Source organism: Trichosurus vulpecula, chromosome 7 (genome assembly GCF_011100635.1).
Source record: "Trichosurus vulpecula isolate mTriVul1 chromosome 7, mTriVul1.pri, whole genome shotgun sequence".
Taxonomy (NCBI): domain Eukaryota; kingdom Metazoa; phylum Chordata; class Mammalia; order Diprotodontia; family Phalangeridae; genus Trichosurus; species Trichosurus vulpecula.
The window spans coordinates 157719957-157735718 of record NC_050579.1 but is presented as its reverse complement, the minus strand read 5'-3'; the positions used below and the strand labels follow the sequence as shown (position 1 = coordinate 157735718).

Below are 15762 nucleotides of genomic sequence, written 5' to 3'. Positions count from 1 at the left end.
TCCTTCTGAAATGGGGGCTTATTTCTGCAAGTCAGACTCATGGACCATACGAACAATAGGAACAAGATGTATCCCAGCAGGGCTACAGCTCAGTCACTCACAGTTTCTTTATTTCTCCTTGACTTTAACTTTGTGCTAATGACCCGATTCTGACCTTCCTTCAGAGGGTTTTGTGGTCTAGAGAGTTGTTCCTTCAATATTGTGTTTGGAGAAGTAGGAGGAAGGCTGCAGTAGAGCTGCTCACTGGCGTTAGAAAATAACCTGATGTCCCGGGAATGGAGATGGAAGGCTACAAATTAACCAGCGCCAAGAGAAATATTTGCTGGGTTTACTCACCGTAGCAAAACTGGGACCAGAGTCTTGATTTAGACTTTCTGTCCTTGAGATTTGTTCTCTGAATCGTTTGGATCTATCTGAGCCATTTTCTTGGTTCATAGTTTCATAGTCAAGACAAAAAGAAATTATCGAGCACTTATTAAACATGTGCCAGACGCTGTGTCTGGGTCATAGGATGATAGACTTGGAGCTGGAAGATTCCTTCCATTCAATAAGTAAATAAGCATTTATTAAAATGCTTACTATGCTAAGTGCTGAAAATAAAATACAGACAAAAAGGACAGCCCCTACCCTTGGGGTGCTTACGTTCTGAAGGAGGCAGGACAATACGTGAGACAATTAGGTGGCTCAGTGGATAGAGAGCTGGACCTGGATTCGGGGAAACTTGAGTTCAAATCTGTCCTCAGATACTCACTAGCTGTGTGACCCTGGGTGAGTCACTTCACAACCTTTATTTGCCTTAATGCACTGGAGAAAGAAATGGCAAACCACTCCAGTATCTTTGCCAAGAAAACTCTATGGAAGATATGGTCCACAGGGTCACAAAGACTAAGACAACAACAAAACAAGACAATGCATAAAAGGGAGCCAGAAAGGAGAGGAAGGTGTCTGGGGGTGGGGGTGAGTCAGGAGTTCAGCCTGGAGAGGAAGGAAGGACAGAAGCAAGCGTTCATTAAGCTCCTGCTGTGTTTCAGGCACGGGGCTAAGTGCTTTACAAATATTTTCTTATCTGATCCTCACAATAACCCTGGTAGGTGGGTGCTACCATTATTCCCATTTTATACATGAGGAAACTAAGGCAAACAGAGGTTAACTGACTTGCCTAGGTCATATCGCTAGTGATAATAACAGCTAATATTTATGTAACTCTTACTCTGTACCAGGCACTGTGCTAAGGATTTTATAATCATCATCTCATTGGATCCTCACAACAACCCTGGGAGGTGGTGGGTGCTCTCATTATCCCTATTTTATAGATGATGAAACTGAGGCAGAGGTAAAATGACTTGCCCAGGGTCATACAACTAGACTAGTAAGTGTCTGAGGCTAGATTTGAATTCAGGTCTTTCTGACTCCAGGCCCAGTGCTCTGCCCCCTCACTACACCACCTACGTACCTTTAGGGGAAAGGAGTGAAGACATGGCTAGCCTGGACATTTTCCCTTAAAATGGAGGTTCTAGGAGGAACCAGCCAATCTGAGGAAGGGGCTCTGGGGACAGAGAGTACTTTTAGTGTGAGAAGTCCAGCAATGGAAAATACCTCCAGGGTGAGGGGACCTCCCTGGCATGATAGGGAAGGTCTGGAGTGTTGAGTGGTACCTTGGAGAGGAATGAAGATGTGGCTGCCCAGGGTGTTTTCCTTAGAATTGAGTTCCTGGGAGGAACCAGGCAATCAGAGCAAAGAACCCCATGGGTGGAGAGATGGGGAAACTGAGACCTGGAGAAGTTAATGCAACCTGCCTGAGGTTACACAGCTAGCAAGTGGCAGAGTCATGGTTTGAACTCGGGTCCACCTCTCTTTTCCTTGTACCCAGTTCCTCTGCTTCTCCAACTTTGGGAATCATAGGATCATAGGGTGTAAAGCCTGAAAAGAACTTGGAGATGAAGAGGAGGGGAAGGAGGAAGAAGGAAAAGAGAAGGAGCAGAATAGTGGACAGTTCCCAAGCATTTTAAGATTTGCAAAGTGGTTCACATCCATTCTCATTTGAGCCTCACGACCACTCTTTGAGGCAGATACTGCGGATAGTGTTGTCCCCTCTTTACATAGGCCAGGTATTCCTGACTCCAGGGCCCTTTCCACTGCATCATGACCCCATTCATGTGAAATTATGCTTGGCAAAATACAGCCTACCTTAAGAACACTGTGAAAGATTTGTTGAATGAATGAATAAATAGAACGAATGAATCATTCAGTCCTTTGGACAAAATCAGGCACATTTTAGTTTTTCAGAAGAAAAGTGCCATGGGAATCAAAGGTGCCTTTCACCCCAATTCTCCCTCCCCAGCACTGCCAAGCACAACACTATTATTACTATTTTTGAAGGGGCCAAGTATTAATAAGTCTTTCAGAGTTATATATGTGACTCTGTAAGACCTTGGCATACCTTTTTTTTTCCAGTATTGTTCCAGAGCAAATTTTAGTAAAAACAACCCCTAGAAACTTCTGGCATGATTTCAGTTAAATAGAGGAAAACAAAAGCTAATTCAAAGGGTCTCTTGAATTAAGAGCTCTCACTCAAAGGCTCCACTAAGATAGGTTTGCTGAACAAAGGGAGTCCAGTGATGCCTGCCTTTGATTAGGAACAGTGGGTATGGTTTAGAAATGGATTGCCATAAAAGCTTGCTTAAACTTAAGAAACACAAGATTTGACAATGACTAGAATCTAGAGCAGGAGTTCTTAACCTAGAGGGTCTACAAATTTGGAAGGGAAAAATTTTATATTTTTTTTTCAGTAACCATTAACTAAAATGTAGCATTTCCTGCCATTAAAAATTGAAAACAACAACAACACATTATTCTGAAAGGGGGTCTGTAGTCTTCATCAAGCTGCCAAAGGTTCCATGGCACATAAAAAGTTAAGGAAATTTCTAGAGGAATTGTGGTATAGAGTCAGGAAGACCCAGGCTCAAGCCCTATTTCTGATCCATCCTGGTTGTGTGATGCTGGGTAAATCACTAAACTTCTCTGTGCCTCAGTTTCCTTATCTATAAAATGAGAGGGTTGAACTCAACGGACTCCATAGTCCCTTCCAGTTCTAAATCTATGACACTGTGATCATTTATAATTAGTTTTATTTATTAGTTTTTAACTTTGGTTTTTTAGTCTTATTATTTTAAAAATTTTATTGATTCCTCCTGCTTTTACACAATCATTTATAATTATTAAAGAGACAAGAGAAAGAAAATAGTATTTAGGCTTCAAGAGGCCTGAGTATGAATCCCAGTTCTGTCATTTACAACCTGTGTGATCTTGTCACTTAACTTTTCTAGGTTTCAGTTTCCTTATTTGTAAAAGGAGGGGGGTCTCTATATCTACACACTATCTCCCCTGACTAGAGTGTAAGCTCCTTGAAGGTTAGGGCCGTTTCAATTTTAGTCTTCGTGTCCCCAGCACCTAGCACAGTCCCTAGCATGAAATGATAACACCGATGATAAAAGCATGTACATGACACTTGAAGGTTGGCGAAGCCTCTACATATGTAATCTCACTGATTTCTTTCCAACAACTCTATGTGAATAGGCATTATTATTTCCATCTTGCCAAAGAGGACACTGAGGATAAGAAAGCTTAAGGGACTTTCCTGGTATCACATAGCATACTAAGTGTCCGAGGGCAGGATTTTAACTAAAATCTCCTTGACTCCAGGTCCCATGCTTTGTACACTGTGCCGCCCACCTACATTACGGGCATTTAGTAAATGCTTGTTGGTCGAGTGATCATTAATTCCAGATCTAAATTCTACGCTCCTACCTCTGGGAAATATTTCTTCCTAAAATAGCCAGCCTCATCAGAACACAGTACTTTGTTTGCAGTCGTATAGGTTAATGACTGCTCTGAGAAAGGTATTGGGAGGCCATGGAGATAGAATAGAAGAAAATTGTGCTGCAGTACTGGCCAAGTCCAATCATTGCTGTCTGATCTAGTCATGCACAATAGCACAACTTTGACAAATCACAGGATCAGAATTAGAAAAGATATTTGTGTTGTTGTCATTGGTTGTTTCAATTGTGTTCAACTCTTTGTGACTTCATTTTGCATTTTCTTGGCAAAGATACTGGAGTGGTTTGCCATGTCCTTCTCCAGCTCATTTTACAGATGAGGAAACTGAGGCAAACAGGATGAAGTGACTTGCCCAGGGTCATGCAGCTAGAAAGTGTCTGAGGCCAGATTTGAACTCAGGAAAGATGGGGCTTCCTGACTCTAGGCCTGGCACTATCCATTGGACCACCCAGTTGCCCCAGAAAGGATTTTAGAGGTCATCCATTCTTGCCTCCTTATTTTTCAGATGAGGAACTGAGGCCTAGAGAGGTTAAGAGATTTGTCCCTTAATGCTTGTTTCTTTCCTCTGAGATCATCTCCAAATGATCCTGTCTATGTCTTGTTTGTTCATGGCTGTTTGCATAGACTGTGAGCTCCTTGAGGCCAGTGACTGTTTTTGCTTTTCTTTGTATACTCAAGACTTAACACAGTGCCTGCACGCAGTAGGCACACTTGTCCATGATCATGTAGAGATAATAAAGTCGTAGATTTAGATACAAATCCATATCCTGTGATTTCAAATCCTAGACTCTCTCCACTGTACCAAGATAGCTTTGTCTGCTGGCTAAAACAATTTCCTGAACAACTTTTAAAATGAAGCAGGAAACATTGGGATTTGTCAAGGAAAGACAATGACTGTATACTCAGGAACACAGCCAGCTCCTGCCTTTCTGACCCCACCTCACTCTACTCAAGGGCTTTAAAAAGGCTGTATGTGCAGTCATGAATATATACTATATGTAGAATCCCGCCCTGGGTTTCCTCTCTACTGAGCAGAGGGACATTTGTTTCTATCTGTTCTCCAGGACCAATATTGGTCATTGAAATTAACCTGGACTTGGCTGACTTTTTGTGTTATTGTAATTGACATCTATTTATTTTTCATCAGAATAAAAACCAACCAACAGTAATAGCTAGCGTTTATATAGCCCTTTAAGGGCTGCAAAGGATTTTACAAATATTATCTCATTTGATCCTCACAACAACTCTGAGAGGTAGGTAATATTATTACCCCTATTTTACAGACAAGGAAACTGAGGCACTGACCAGGGTCAGACAACTAGTAAGTGTCAGAGGCAGGATTTGAACTCAAGTCTTCCTGAATCCAGAACCAGTGATCTATCCGCTGTGCTACCTAGTTATCTCTCCATGTATTTACATGTACATTATATTTACAAATGAAATAATGTATATAAAGATCTTTGCAAAACTTAATGGGCTACATTGGTTCTAATTCTTTTTTACAACATGACTGATGTGAAAATATGTTTAATATGAATGTATATCTAGAGCTTATATCAGACTGCACACCGTCTTGGAGAGGGGGAGGGGAGGGAGGCAGAGAAAGTTTGAAACTCAAAAGCTTGTGGAACTGAAAGTTGAAAACTAAAAATAAATTAATAAAAAAATTTAAAACTTAATGGGCTATATATGTTGTTATAACATGTTGTCATAACAACAGTAATAATAATATTTCCCTCTCAGGGTTGTTGTGAGAATAAAATGCGATTATATTTGCAAAGCTCTTTGCAAACCTTAAAGTGCTATATAAAATGCTAGTTATTATTACTACAATAGTCATTGTGTGTATTAGACTCCCAAGCATACAGGGACTGACTTCTATATGTAAGTACCAGTTGTAAAGTTTATAGAAGAAAGGTTTATAAATAGGAGAAAGAAACAGAAAATCTTGATTGAATGACTATCTTTCTAATTTCCTACGTAAACCGGTAACGTCGCTTACAGCCCCAACCATGAGAATTCCTGTGTTGATTTTGGTCATTGTGGGCACTTCTACAGGAGGATGCTGGTAAATGTCATTTGCTGATTCCTAATGTGTAAAATGCTCAAAATGAAAATTTTTTTTAATAATCTGCTCACTTACTGCTTCCAGTGTATCACTTGAATATTTTAAGTAACTTAACCTTTGAGAGACTTTGCTAATCTGTAAAATAAGTGGGTTGAATTAGACAATTTCTAAAATTCCTCTCGGTTCTATATCCTATGATGAAACCTGAACAGATGAGTGAGTTCATCTTCATTTCTTTGGCAAGACCTCATGACTAGACCAGACAGAAAAGAAACCATCATGGGTTTTTTTAAGACTTCTAGACAAGTTTCTACAGCCCCACATCATTCTCCTTACATAAATCAATCACCAAGCCCATTCACATCCAAAAAAATAATGATTGCTTAAAATTTCAGATGTAATGGGATTCCATCCAAACAATATACTGCTTTATTTAGCTGAGCTTTCCATGTAGTAAGAATTATTGCATGAGAAACTGTAGATTATGAGACACTGGATGAAAATGATGTTTGTGTTTTTCTTTAAATCATGGCACTAAACTCTAGTAAAAATGAGACCAGATGTCTGTGGAAAGCAAAGTAAATTTGTGTAGTACATAATGCTATATATTATGTAATGTCATATATTGCATAAAGATAGATTCATAAGATCCTAGGATTTAGATCTGGAAGGGATCTTAGAGAGGTGTTAAATTTGGTCCAAATGATCATTAAAGTCTCCTCCAGCTGACCACTTCATAAAACAGATAAAGAAATGTACCAGTCCCACAGGTAGAATAGCCACCTTGAATCCAAGCCCTCTGACTCCAAATTTAGTGCAAGAACCTAAAATGCATGTAAAAATATATATAGTTACAGCCAAACTAACTAAAACCGAGCTATCCAAAACCCATAAACCACTCCAGATAGAGCCTCTGGTTAGTACGGGCAGCTAGAGGTCCAGTGGAGAGAGTGCTGGACTCTAGAGTCAGGAACTCATCTTCCTGAGTTCAATTCTGACCTCACACATTTACTAGGCATGTGACTCTGGGCAAGTCACTTAACCCTGTTTGTCTCAGTTTCCTCAATTGTAAAATGAGCTGGCAAAGGAAATTGCAAACCACTCCAGTATCTTTGCCAAGAAAACTCCACATGGGGGTCACAAAGAGTCAGATGGTACTGAAATGATTGATCAACGATATGGTCAGTATATATTCATTCTTTTCTTCTGTCCCACTCCAGAACTACAGTACTGTACAGGGAGATCTGGAATTCAAGTCAGCTGGCATTTGTACAAAGAAGGTCAAAAACAAACAAAAAAAAATGGATCCTTCTCTCAAGGAGCTCACAGTCTAATGGGCAAGACAACAGGCAAATAATTATAAAGGAGACATAGAAATAACCAATAAAGTCACTAGCACTCGTACCAAGAATCAAAAGAAACTGACAAAAAGAGAAATGAAAATACTTTCAAAATAATGACCTTCAGTTGAAATGATCCTCAGAGCTCAAACAAAAATACAAATATGTTTAGGATATTATATTTCCTGAAGCAGGAAGGTGTTCTAGGATATTTTAGGACAATGTTTTAATAAAAGTTAAAAATAAAATAATTTTCTTGGTTAATTAGATTATTAATCTCAATACCTCAACTCCTAAACATTCACAAGATCTTAGATTCTGAGCCAGAAGGGGCTTATAAGTCATCTATTCCAACTTTCTCGCTTTCGGATTAGGAAATTAGACCCAGAGAGATAAAGTGATCTGTACAATGCCACAAAGCTAGAAAGTGACACAACTGAGATTAAAAACCAAGTCCTTTGACTCCAAATCCAGCACTCTTTCCATTATACCAAATTGCCTCCCTCATTCATATCAAGATCTCCCCATTTTCTGCACACAATACTTTTTGAGTCTGATAATACATCTTGACATATCAACTAAAGGCAAGGTCCTGCCATTAGGTCCACTGGGGGGCACCCTGTCCTAGCTTGAAATATATCGCTGTCTTTTTCCTAATGACTTCAGGGGTTGGTTGTCCCGCAGGTCCAGAGTACCCAATTCATGGAATTCTCAGAAGTGGAGAATCAAGATGACTTCTACACTATGGAAGATGGATACATCCATGTCCAGGACCAGCAGGGAGCTTACGTGATGTACGACTGTGCCTTACGCGATCTGGAGGAACTGGAGAGCCAGCTACTGCTCCTAGTGAGCCATTACATTGAGAGAGAGAGAAGTAAGATGCCTGCTCAAAACCAACACCCACCATTTTCCCTAAAGAGAAGGATGTTTCATCTCTACAAACGTCAAATAATAGGGCCCTCATCTGAGAGAGAGGGAATGAAAGTAGATGCAGCTATTTTCAGCTTCTATTGAGTTCTATTCTCCTAATAATGAGAGAATGGATAGAGGGCTGGCTCAGCTCCAACCCAATCCAGTCCAATTCAACAAGCACTTACTAAGCATCTACTATGTACCCCAAGCAGTGCTTTTAGGATGTAAGTTATAGAAAAGATGCCAATCTGTGTAGGTGGAGGAGGTTCCTACATTAGGAATTCCTATGCCAATGAAATCACAGTTCCACCCCAAAATACATGTGTAAGGCAGGATGCTAGATGCTGATACACAAACATAAAATGAAAAATAGTCTGTTTACATACTACTGGGGGCAATACATCATATAAACAGAGTAGTACCTGTATAAACTCTGGTGTCCTTACAGGGCTCTCAATGGCCCATTCTTCTATTACATTACACATGCATTTTTTAAGTTTTAAGAGCATAAAAGCCACACTAAGACTTTTGGGACAGCTTTTATATACACGATAATTTGAAGATGTGCAAGAGAATACTAACAACTAGGGTGATCAGAAAAGGATCCCCTCTAGAAGGTAGCACATGAAGCTAGGGATGCTTAGAGGCAGAGGTGAGGAGAGAGTGCTTTCTAGACTTGGGGACAGTCAACACAAAAGCAAGGAGGTGAGGGAGGAGGGGAAGGGAAGGGAACAAGCATTTATTAAGCACCTAATTGTGCCAAGCACTGAACTAAGTGCTTTATAGAAATATTGTCTCATTTGATAATGAGAGGGATAGAATGTTGAGTTTGCAGAACAAGCGGTAGGCCATTTTGGGTAGGATATAGAATGCCATGAGGAGAAATAATATGAAATGAGTCTAGAAAGGTAGATGAAGGATGATGGAATCCTAATAAAGCTGTCCCAACCCCAGTATTCTAACTTCCTTATCGGCCCCACTGAACAGCAGGCTCATTGCACCTACCTAGCCACTCCTCCCACGCACACACACTCAATATCCTAACGTCTTCGTGTATGCCTCGCTGCTCACTAGAACAACAGGTGTGTCCATGAACTCGTATTTCTCACAGAAACAGCAGGCGTGTCCATGTGATAGGATCCCAGCCACTGCCTCTAGCCAGTCACTGCCCCCAGACCCTTCATATTTCACACAGAAACAGCAGGTGTGTCCGCGCACTCAACCACAACCACATCCTTTTAGCCTTCTGGGCCAATCAGAAAGCAGCACCACCAGGATGCCCAAGCAGGATGTGGACCCCAAAACAATAGAAGGGACTTTCTCTAAGTAGGCACCTGCACAGTAATAGTAAAGAACTGACCCAGAGTGACCTTATGACATAGAGAGGCTCATTATAATATCATCATCATACATACATACCCCCCAAATGGGTTTTTCTGTATGCATTGTGGGTAATCGCATGTGCAGTTCCACTGTGGCTGAGACCCCTCCTCTATTACCTAATCCTTTAACAAATCCCTCCTGCCTTTTTAATATTCATGATTTCTATTGTGTAATTGTATCTTTACCCTATACAAATCCATCTTGCTTTCTCTGAAGCTGCAGAGGCATCAATCTCAATAAGTGCCTATACTTGCATTGGAGGTGGTCTGACTGAATTCTTTGAGACAATTCCACCACAACACATCATGAAACCTCAACAGTTTTTTGCATCCCTGGGTGGGCAGAGTCTAAACTGCAACCTTGCAAAGGGCTAAATTTGAGGCTGGAGAGTTTGCATTTTAGCTAAGAGGCAACAAGCAGCTGCTGAAGGCTTTTGAGCTGTGATATAGATCTATATGTTAAGAATGTTTGGCAGCTTTGGGAGCATGAGTTGGAGAGAGAAGCAACTGGAAGCAGGGAGACGATGAGTAAGGGCTTGAGCTAGGGCAGTGACTATGTGAGTGACGGGAAGAGACACCTATGAGCAGTGTTATGGATGTAGAATTAAAAATACTTAACAACTGAGTAGATATGAGAGAGGGAGATCCAAGGCTGACTCCAAGACTATGAAGCTGAGTGACTGGAAGGATGCTGGTAGCCTCAATAGAAATAGGGGATTTTGGAGAGAACTGGGGTTGGGGGGAAAGATAGTCATTTTCCTCTTGGGTATATTATGTTTGAGATGCCTACCAGAATACAGATGGTGATGTCCAACATTCAGTTAATAATAAAGGACTAGAGTCTAAAAGAGAGACAAAGACTAGATATGTAAATGTGGGAGTCATCTGCATAGAGATGATAATCAATCCCATAGGAACTGATGGTGTCACTAAGAGAAAGAGTACAAAGGGAGAAGAGTAGAGACTGTGAGGGCTCACAACTAGAATGGGTCTATCAATTAATTAGTCAAAAATATTTTTGGATCACACTCTGAATGCAGAAGTTACTATATTAGAGAATAGGGAAGACGAGGTGGGGAAGGGGGAGGAAGAAAGGGGAAGCAGGTGGGAGGGGGAGAGCTAACTGTCCAAACTGGGCCAAAACCACGGGGTTAAAGAGGAAGTGGGCGCAGGATTCCCCAGAAGGTAAAAATATTTGGAGGAGAAAAAAAATTTAAGTGTTTAGAAGGGGAAATGATCTCTTACACAACTTGTTCATAGTTAGAAAGAACTTTGTGTTTCTAGACTTAATGCCATGTATTATAACGCCTAAAGGATGAGCAGGTACCGGGTAAGTAAGCAGGTGCTGAGATCTGATGAGTGTTGACTTTTAGTGAAAGTTTACCTAGAGAATTTTAAGATAGAAAGGAGTTTAAACATCATCTAGCCTAGTCCTCATATTTTAGGAATGAGGAAACTAAGGGCCCAATGGGAGTCTTCTTGTTATAAGACATTGCCCACAGGAACTTTCCATCATCCTATTTGACATCTTTGCAGCATGTGACAGTTGCTCACCTCTGTCTGGATACTCTCTCCTCTCTGGGTTTTTTTTTATAACATTGTTCTCTCTTATTCTAATCCTATTACCTAACTACTCTTTCTCAGTCTCCTTGGGCGGTTGTTAATGCACGCCATGCCCACTACCTGTGGGTGTCCCCTCAGGCTCTGTGCTGGGCCCTCTTCACCCTCTGCATTCTCATAAACTCTCTCAGGTTTGACAACCGTCTCTACGCAAATGATTCCCAGAACAACATGTAGCTCCCCATCTGGATTCACTCTCCCAGTTCCAACTCATATGTTCCTTGCACAGATAGGTAGGGTCCCCAGAGGTCAATGACTACTTCTTCTTTCATGGTTCTAGGAGTACTCCTTAAGAGTTGTGATTAAGAGCATAGCTCATGAGTCCCAATCTGGTAAGTTACCTCAGTATCAATTAACCAACTGATCCTTCTCCAATATTAATCAACCAGTTGATATCAATTAGCTTTTATAAAAGGATAATTACTGAAATTAGGGGCAGCTAGATGGAACGCTGGGCCTGGAGTCAGGAAGACTCACCTTCCAGAGTTCAAATCTGGCCTCAGGTACTTAATAACTGTGTGACCCTGGGCAAGTCACTTAACCTTGCCTGCCTCAGTTTCCTCATCTGTAAAATAAACTGGAGAAGGAAATGACTAATTACTCTAGTATCCTTGCCATAAAAATCCCAAATGGGGGTCACAGAGTTATTCATGACTGAAACAAATGAACAACAACAAATTTAGTGAAAAGGCATAACAAGGACAGAAGTTACTAACGCATCCACTCAGAATGAGAGCCCACTCTCCACTCTGCACACACTCAGTCCCTGGTGGGGGATGGGGTTAAACACGAAGTAACGAAAGAAAACTACAAGGAACACATGGGGCCCAAGATATGTCCTAGCTTGAGAAGTTCTTTTTCCCTTGAGGCATCCCCGCTGTGTTTGCTCCTGGGTAAGGCATAATTAATAAATAGGTTGTTCCCTCGCTTATTTGTCTCAGCTGCTGGATTGATTTACTGCTGTTCTAGCTTAAGCAGCGATCCACTGGCTCCTCAATAGGCTACTGCTGCTGCCAACTCTAGGACTCTGGCTTTTGGTGGGACCTTGGATTGCCTTGATGGATCTCCAGTCTAGTGTTCACCTGAGTAATATCATCTCAAGCTCCTAATTTTTCTATGATTATACAGGAATAAACACAAAAGAGGCAAAGAAACAAGGCATCTTGCATACATGGACACACAGTGACTGGACTGGAAATGAAGCAGTCTGCCCCTTCTCCACCTGGTAGCGTGCAGCAATAAACACTACTTGTTGACTTCACTTGGCACAGCCCTTCAAAGCCTACACTGCATTCTGTTTAGAATGAAACTGAAAACTTTGACCTATCTTTGGCAGTAATCTTTGACATCTGAATTTCAAATTTCAAATCCAGAAGGGATATTTTGGATCATATAATTTTAGTTGTTTGTTGAGGTGGTGGTGGGGAGAGGGGGATGCCTGCTTGTCCTTTAGCCATTATAATACATGGCATTAAGTCTAGAAGCATGAAGTTCTTTCCAATTTCATTGGTGTAAGGAATTCCCAGTGAGAAAACTCCTTCCACTTAAACATATCAGCATTTTCTCTTCGCTTGCTAACCTCAGAGAGTTGCTTGGGATGCTAAGGGATTAAATGACTTGTTGAAGTTTACGTAACCATCATGTGTCAGAGATGGAACTTGACCCCCAGTTGTTTGTTTGTTTATAGCACAACTCTCGTGTTACATATTATTATAACATTTCAATGACGACAAGAATTCAGTACGAGAGTACCCGTGCAACCCTGGGCAAGTCGTACAGCCTTTAGGGGCTGTATTTTCTTCACCTGTAATATGAGGGAATTAGACTAGTTGACCTGTGAGCTAACTTTCAGCTATAATTTTCAGCTATAACTTTGAGTTATTTTTAGCAGGCTTCAAGAACTAGCCTGGCATAGCGGAGAAAGAGCAACCCTTGGAGTAAGGAAGGCCCAGGTTCAAGTCTTACCTCAGATATGTCTTTGCTATGTGAGTCTGGGCAATTTTCTTAAACTTTTGATGCCTTAGTCATCTTTTAAAGAGTATAAATTGCAGAACAGGTGCTGCCTCCACTAGTGAAAGGAGTTTCCTACACCAATCAAATCACAGACCTCAGGCAACTGTTCTGCAATTTATAATCTGAGAGAGTTACATGAGCAGTTAAAATGACTTGCCCAGGGTCACACAGCTAGTGTGTGTAAGAGGCAGAAAAGTTATTAATTAAGGATTTTCCTGCACTCAGATGGAGTTAGTACTCACTGGTCCACACATTTTCCCTGATTTACTTTGGGTCTCTCTCTACTGATCCTTGATTGCATAGAGATCCTTCCTCTACCAAAAGTTCTCTTTTACCAAGACAAATGAGAAAGACAAATGTTTTCATTTCTGACCAAATTGGTTAATGTAATTTTTCCTAATTAAGTAATATCTCAGAAATTCCCCTATGTAATACTGACCAGGCCAGCTGAAAGAACTAGTTAAATTGGATCTGTCTTGAAACCACCTGTGTGACCTGTTTTTGACCAAGGAATTCCCCCTTACCCTCTTACCTCTTCTTTTGGCCCCAGACTACTCAAAACCTATCCAGGATGGCTAGGTGTCAGGTGTCTTCTCCCTTGCCCTTCACCTTTGCTCCCTCCCTTGGTATGAGTTACCCAGAACCCATCCTAGCTGCTTGACTGCTCATGTATTTGGATGAGATGTGAGTTAAAAATTCTATTCCTTCTGAGATGGAAAACTCGCAGGCCTTACCATCTGCTCTACCATTGCATCCTGAGGTCCTCTAGGTCTTGCCGTCTGTCCTGCAGACCCATTATCACCCAGCAGACTTTGGGCACTATTATCTGACCTAATGATATAATCAAGGGATCATTGGGCCTTGCCATCTGCCCTGATACTAAATGCTTAGGACTTCTGGGCTTTTACATTTTCTCCTCCTACTGTATTTTTCTTTCTTTTTTAAATATGAGAATGTGAGCTCCTTGAGGGCAGGGACTGTATCTCTTTGAATATGTCTTCACTGTGCTTAGCCCAATGTCTGGCACATAGTAAGTACTTAACAAATACTTTTTAATTCACTCATATGTTTTTAACTTAAATCTTGGATTTAGGGAAATTTGAATAAAAGGATATCAGTTTTTCAAGAACTTGATTTCAATACGCTTACAACAAATACTTGACAAATGCCTCTGAGACACACATCATTTTGTTGAAAGTAAAACATAAATTTTAAAAAAAACCAACCCCTTCTGAATAATAATTCTATTCAACAAGAATGGCTCCTATTTGTCTATTGCTTTTTTCTTCTGTAAATGGCAATAGCTGTGTTTGTGGAATCCCTGTTGCCTGGTGCATCATTTTAGCCATGTAAAGAACAGTCAAAGACCTGGGTTCAAACACTGTCTTGCTACTTACAATATGAGCTGAGAAAGTCAATTACTTTTCTGGCCCTCAGTTTTCTCATCTATAAAATAAGTCAGTTGAATGAAATGGTCTCTAAGCTCCATTTGCTCTAAATCTATCATCCTATGATCTTAAGTATTTGTATCTCTTGATTCAGCATAGACCCTTTGTCACCGAGACAGAACTGAAAAACAGATGGGTGTTCCTCTATAATGATCACTACCTCAATACTGTTCTACTCATTCCCACCTATCTTCTTTTCTCTTGTAGGCCACAAAAGGGGCAGTGAATCCAGGGGCAGCAGCCTCCCAGCATGGGCCCATGCAAGTGTGGATCGATTTGCAATACTCTTTGACATCTGGACTTGGGAGGCTACTCTCCTAGAAAACAAACGCCAGGTATTTCCCCTTTTCTCTAAAGATAAGGAAATTGTCAAAGCTACTGTTATACCCACAGTGTTTCTTCCCAAAAAATCCAATGAGTTTTTGGGAGCTTTTTTTTATAAGGTAAAGTATAAAATTATCCAGTTTTTTAAAAAATATATTTTCAAAATTCAAAGAGTTGAACAACGTGGCTTGTATTCTTAAGGCCTCATTTGTCATAGAGAATAAAACTTCAAGAATAGGGTGTAAGGCTGTTCCCCTTTGAGATTTTGGCAAGTTTATATGTGGTAAGAGGAATGGGTAGAGACCATGTAAGGCTTTAAATAGCCTATGAAAAATGTCAGGAAAACATCAATAGACTACCTCATTACCTTGTTTCCCAGCTATTTGTTTATAAGAAGAAACTTAGAACTTAAAAAACTGAGGAACTCTGAACCTCAGAGCTATTTTATAATTATTGGACAAATTTATAAATGCTTTTGGGGAATAGCATGCAGATATGAAGGTTTGGGGAAAAGTGCTGGATAGTCACCATAAATTAGAGAAAGATCTCTGTCAGTCAGTTATTGAACATTTACCAAGTTCCTACTGTGTGCCAGGTTCTTTGCTGTAAATAAAGGGAAAAGATAGTGCCTGCCCTCAATGAGCTCACAGTCTAATGGGGAAAGATAACAAGCAAATAAATATATACAAACAAGATATGGACAAGATAAATAGGAAATAATTAAGGAAGGAATTTTCATGTAGAAAGTGCGATATTAGCTGGGGCTTGAAGAAAGCCAGGGAAGCCAGGAGGCAGAGATGAGGAGTGAGAGCATT

General features: G+C 40.6%; 1 protein-coding gene across 1 annotated transcript in view; it reads left to right on the top strand.

The window, feature by feature from the left end:
* Window positions 1-15762, top strand: part of LOC118857688 — a 202180-nt gene that overhangs the window by 44759 nt on the left and 141659 nt on the right. The window contains 2 exon segments of the mRNA XM_036768262.1: window positions 7930-8122; window positions 14831-14958. Coding sequence (XP_036624157.1) covers window positions 7930-8122; window positions 14831-14958 — 321 coding nt within the window.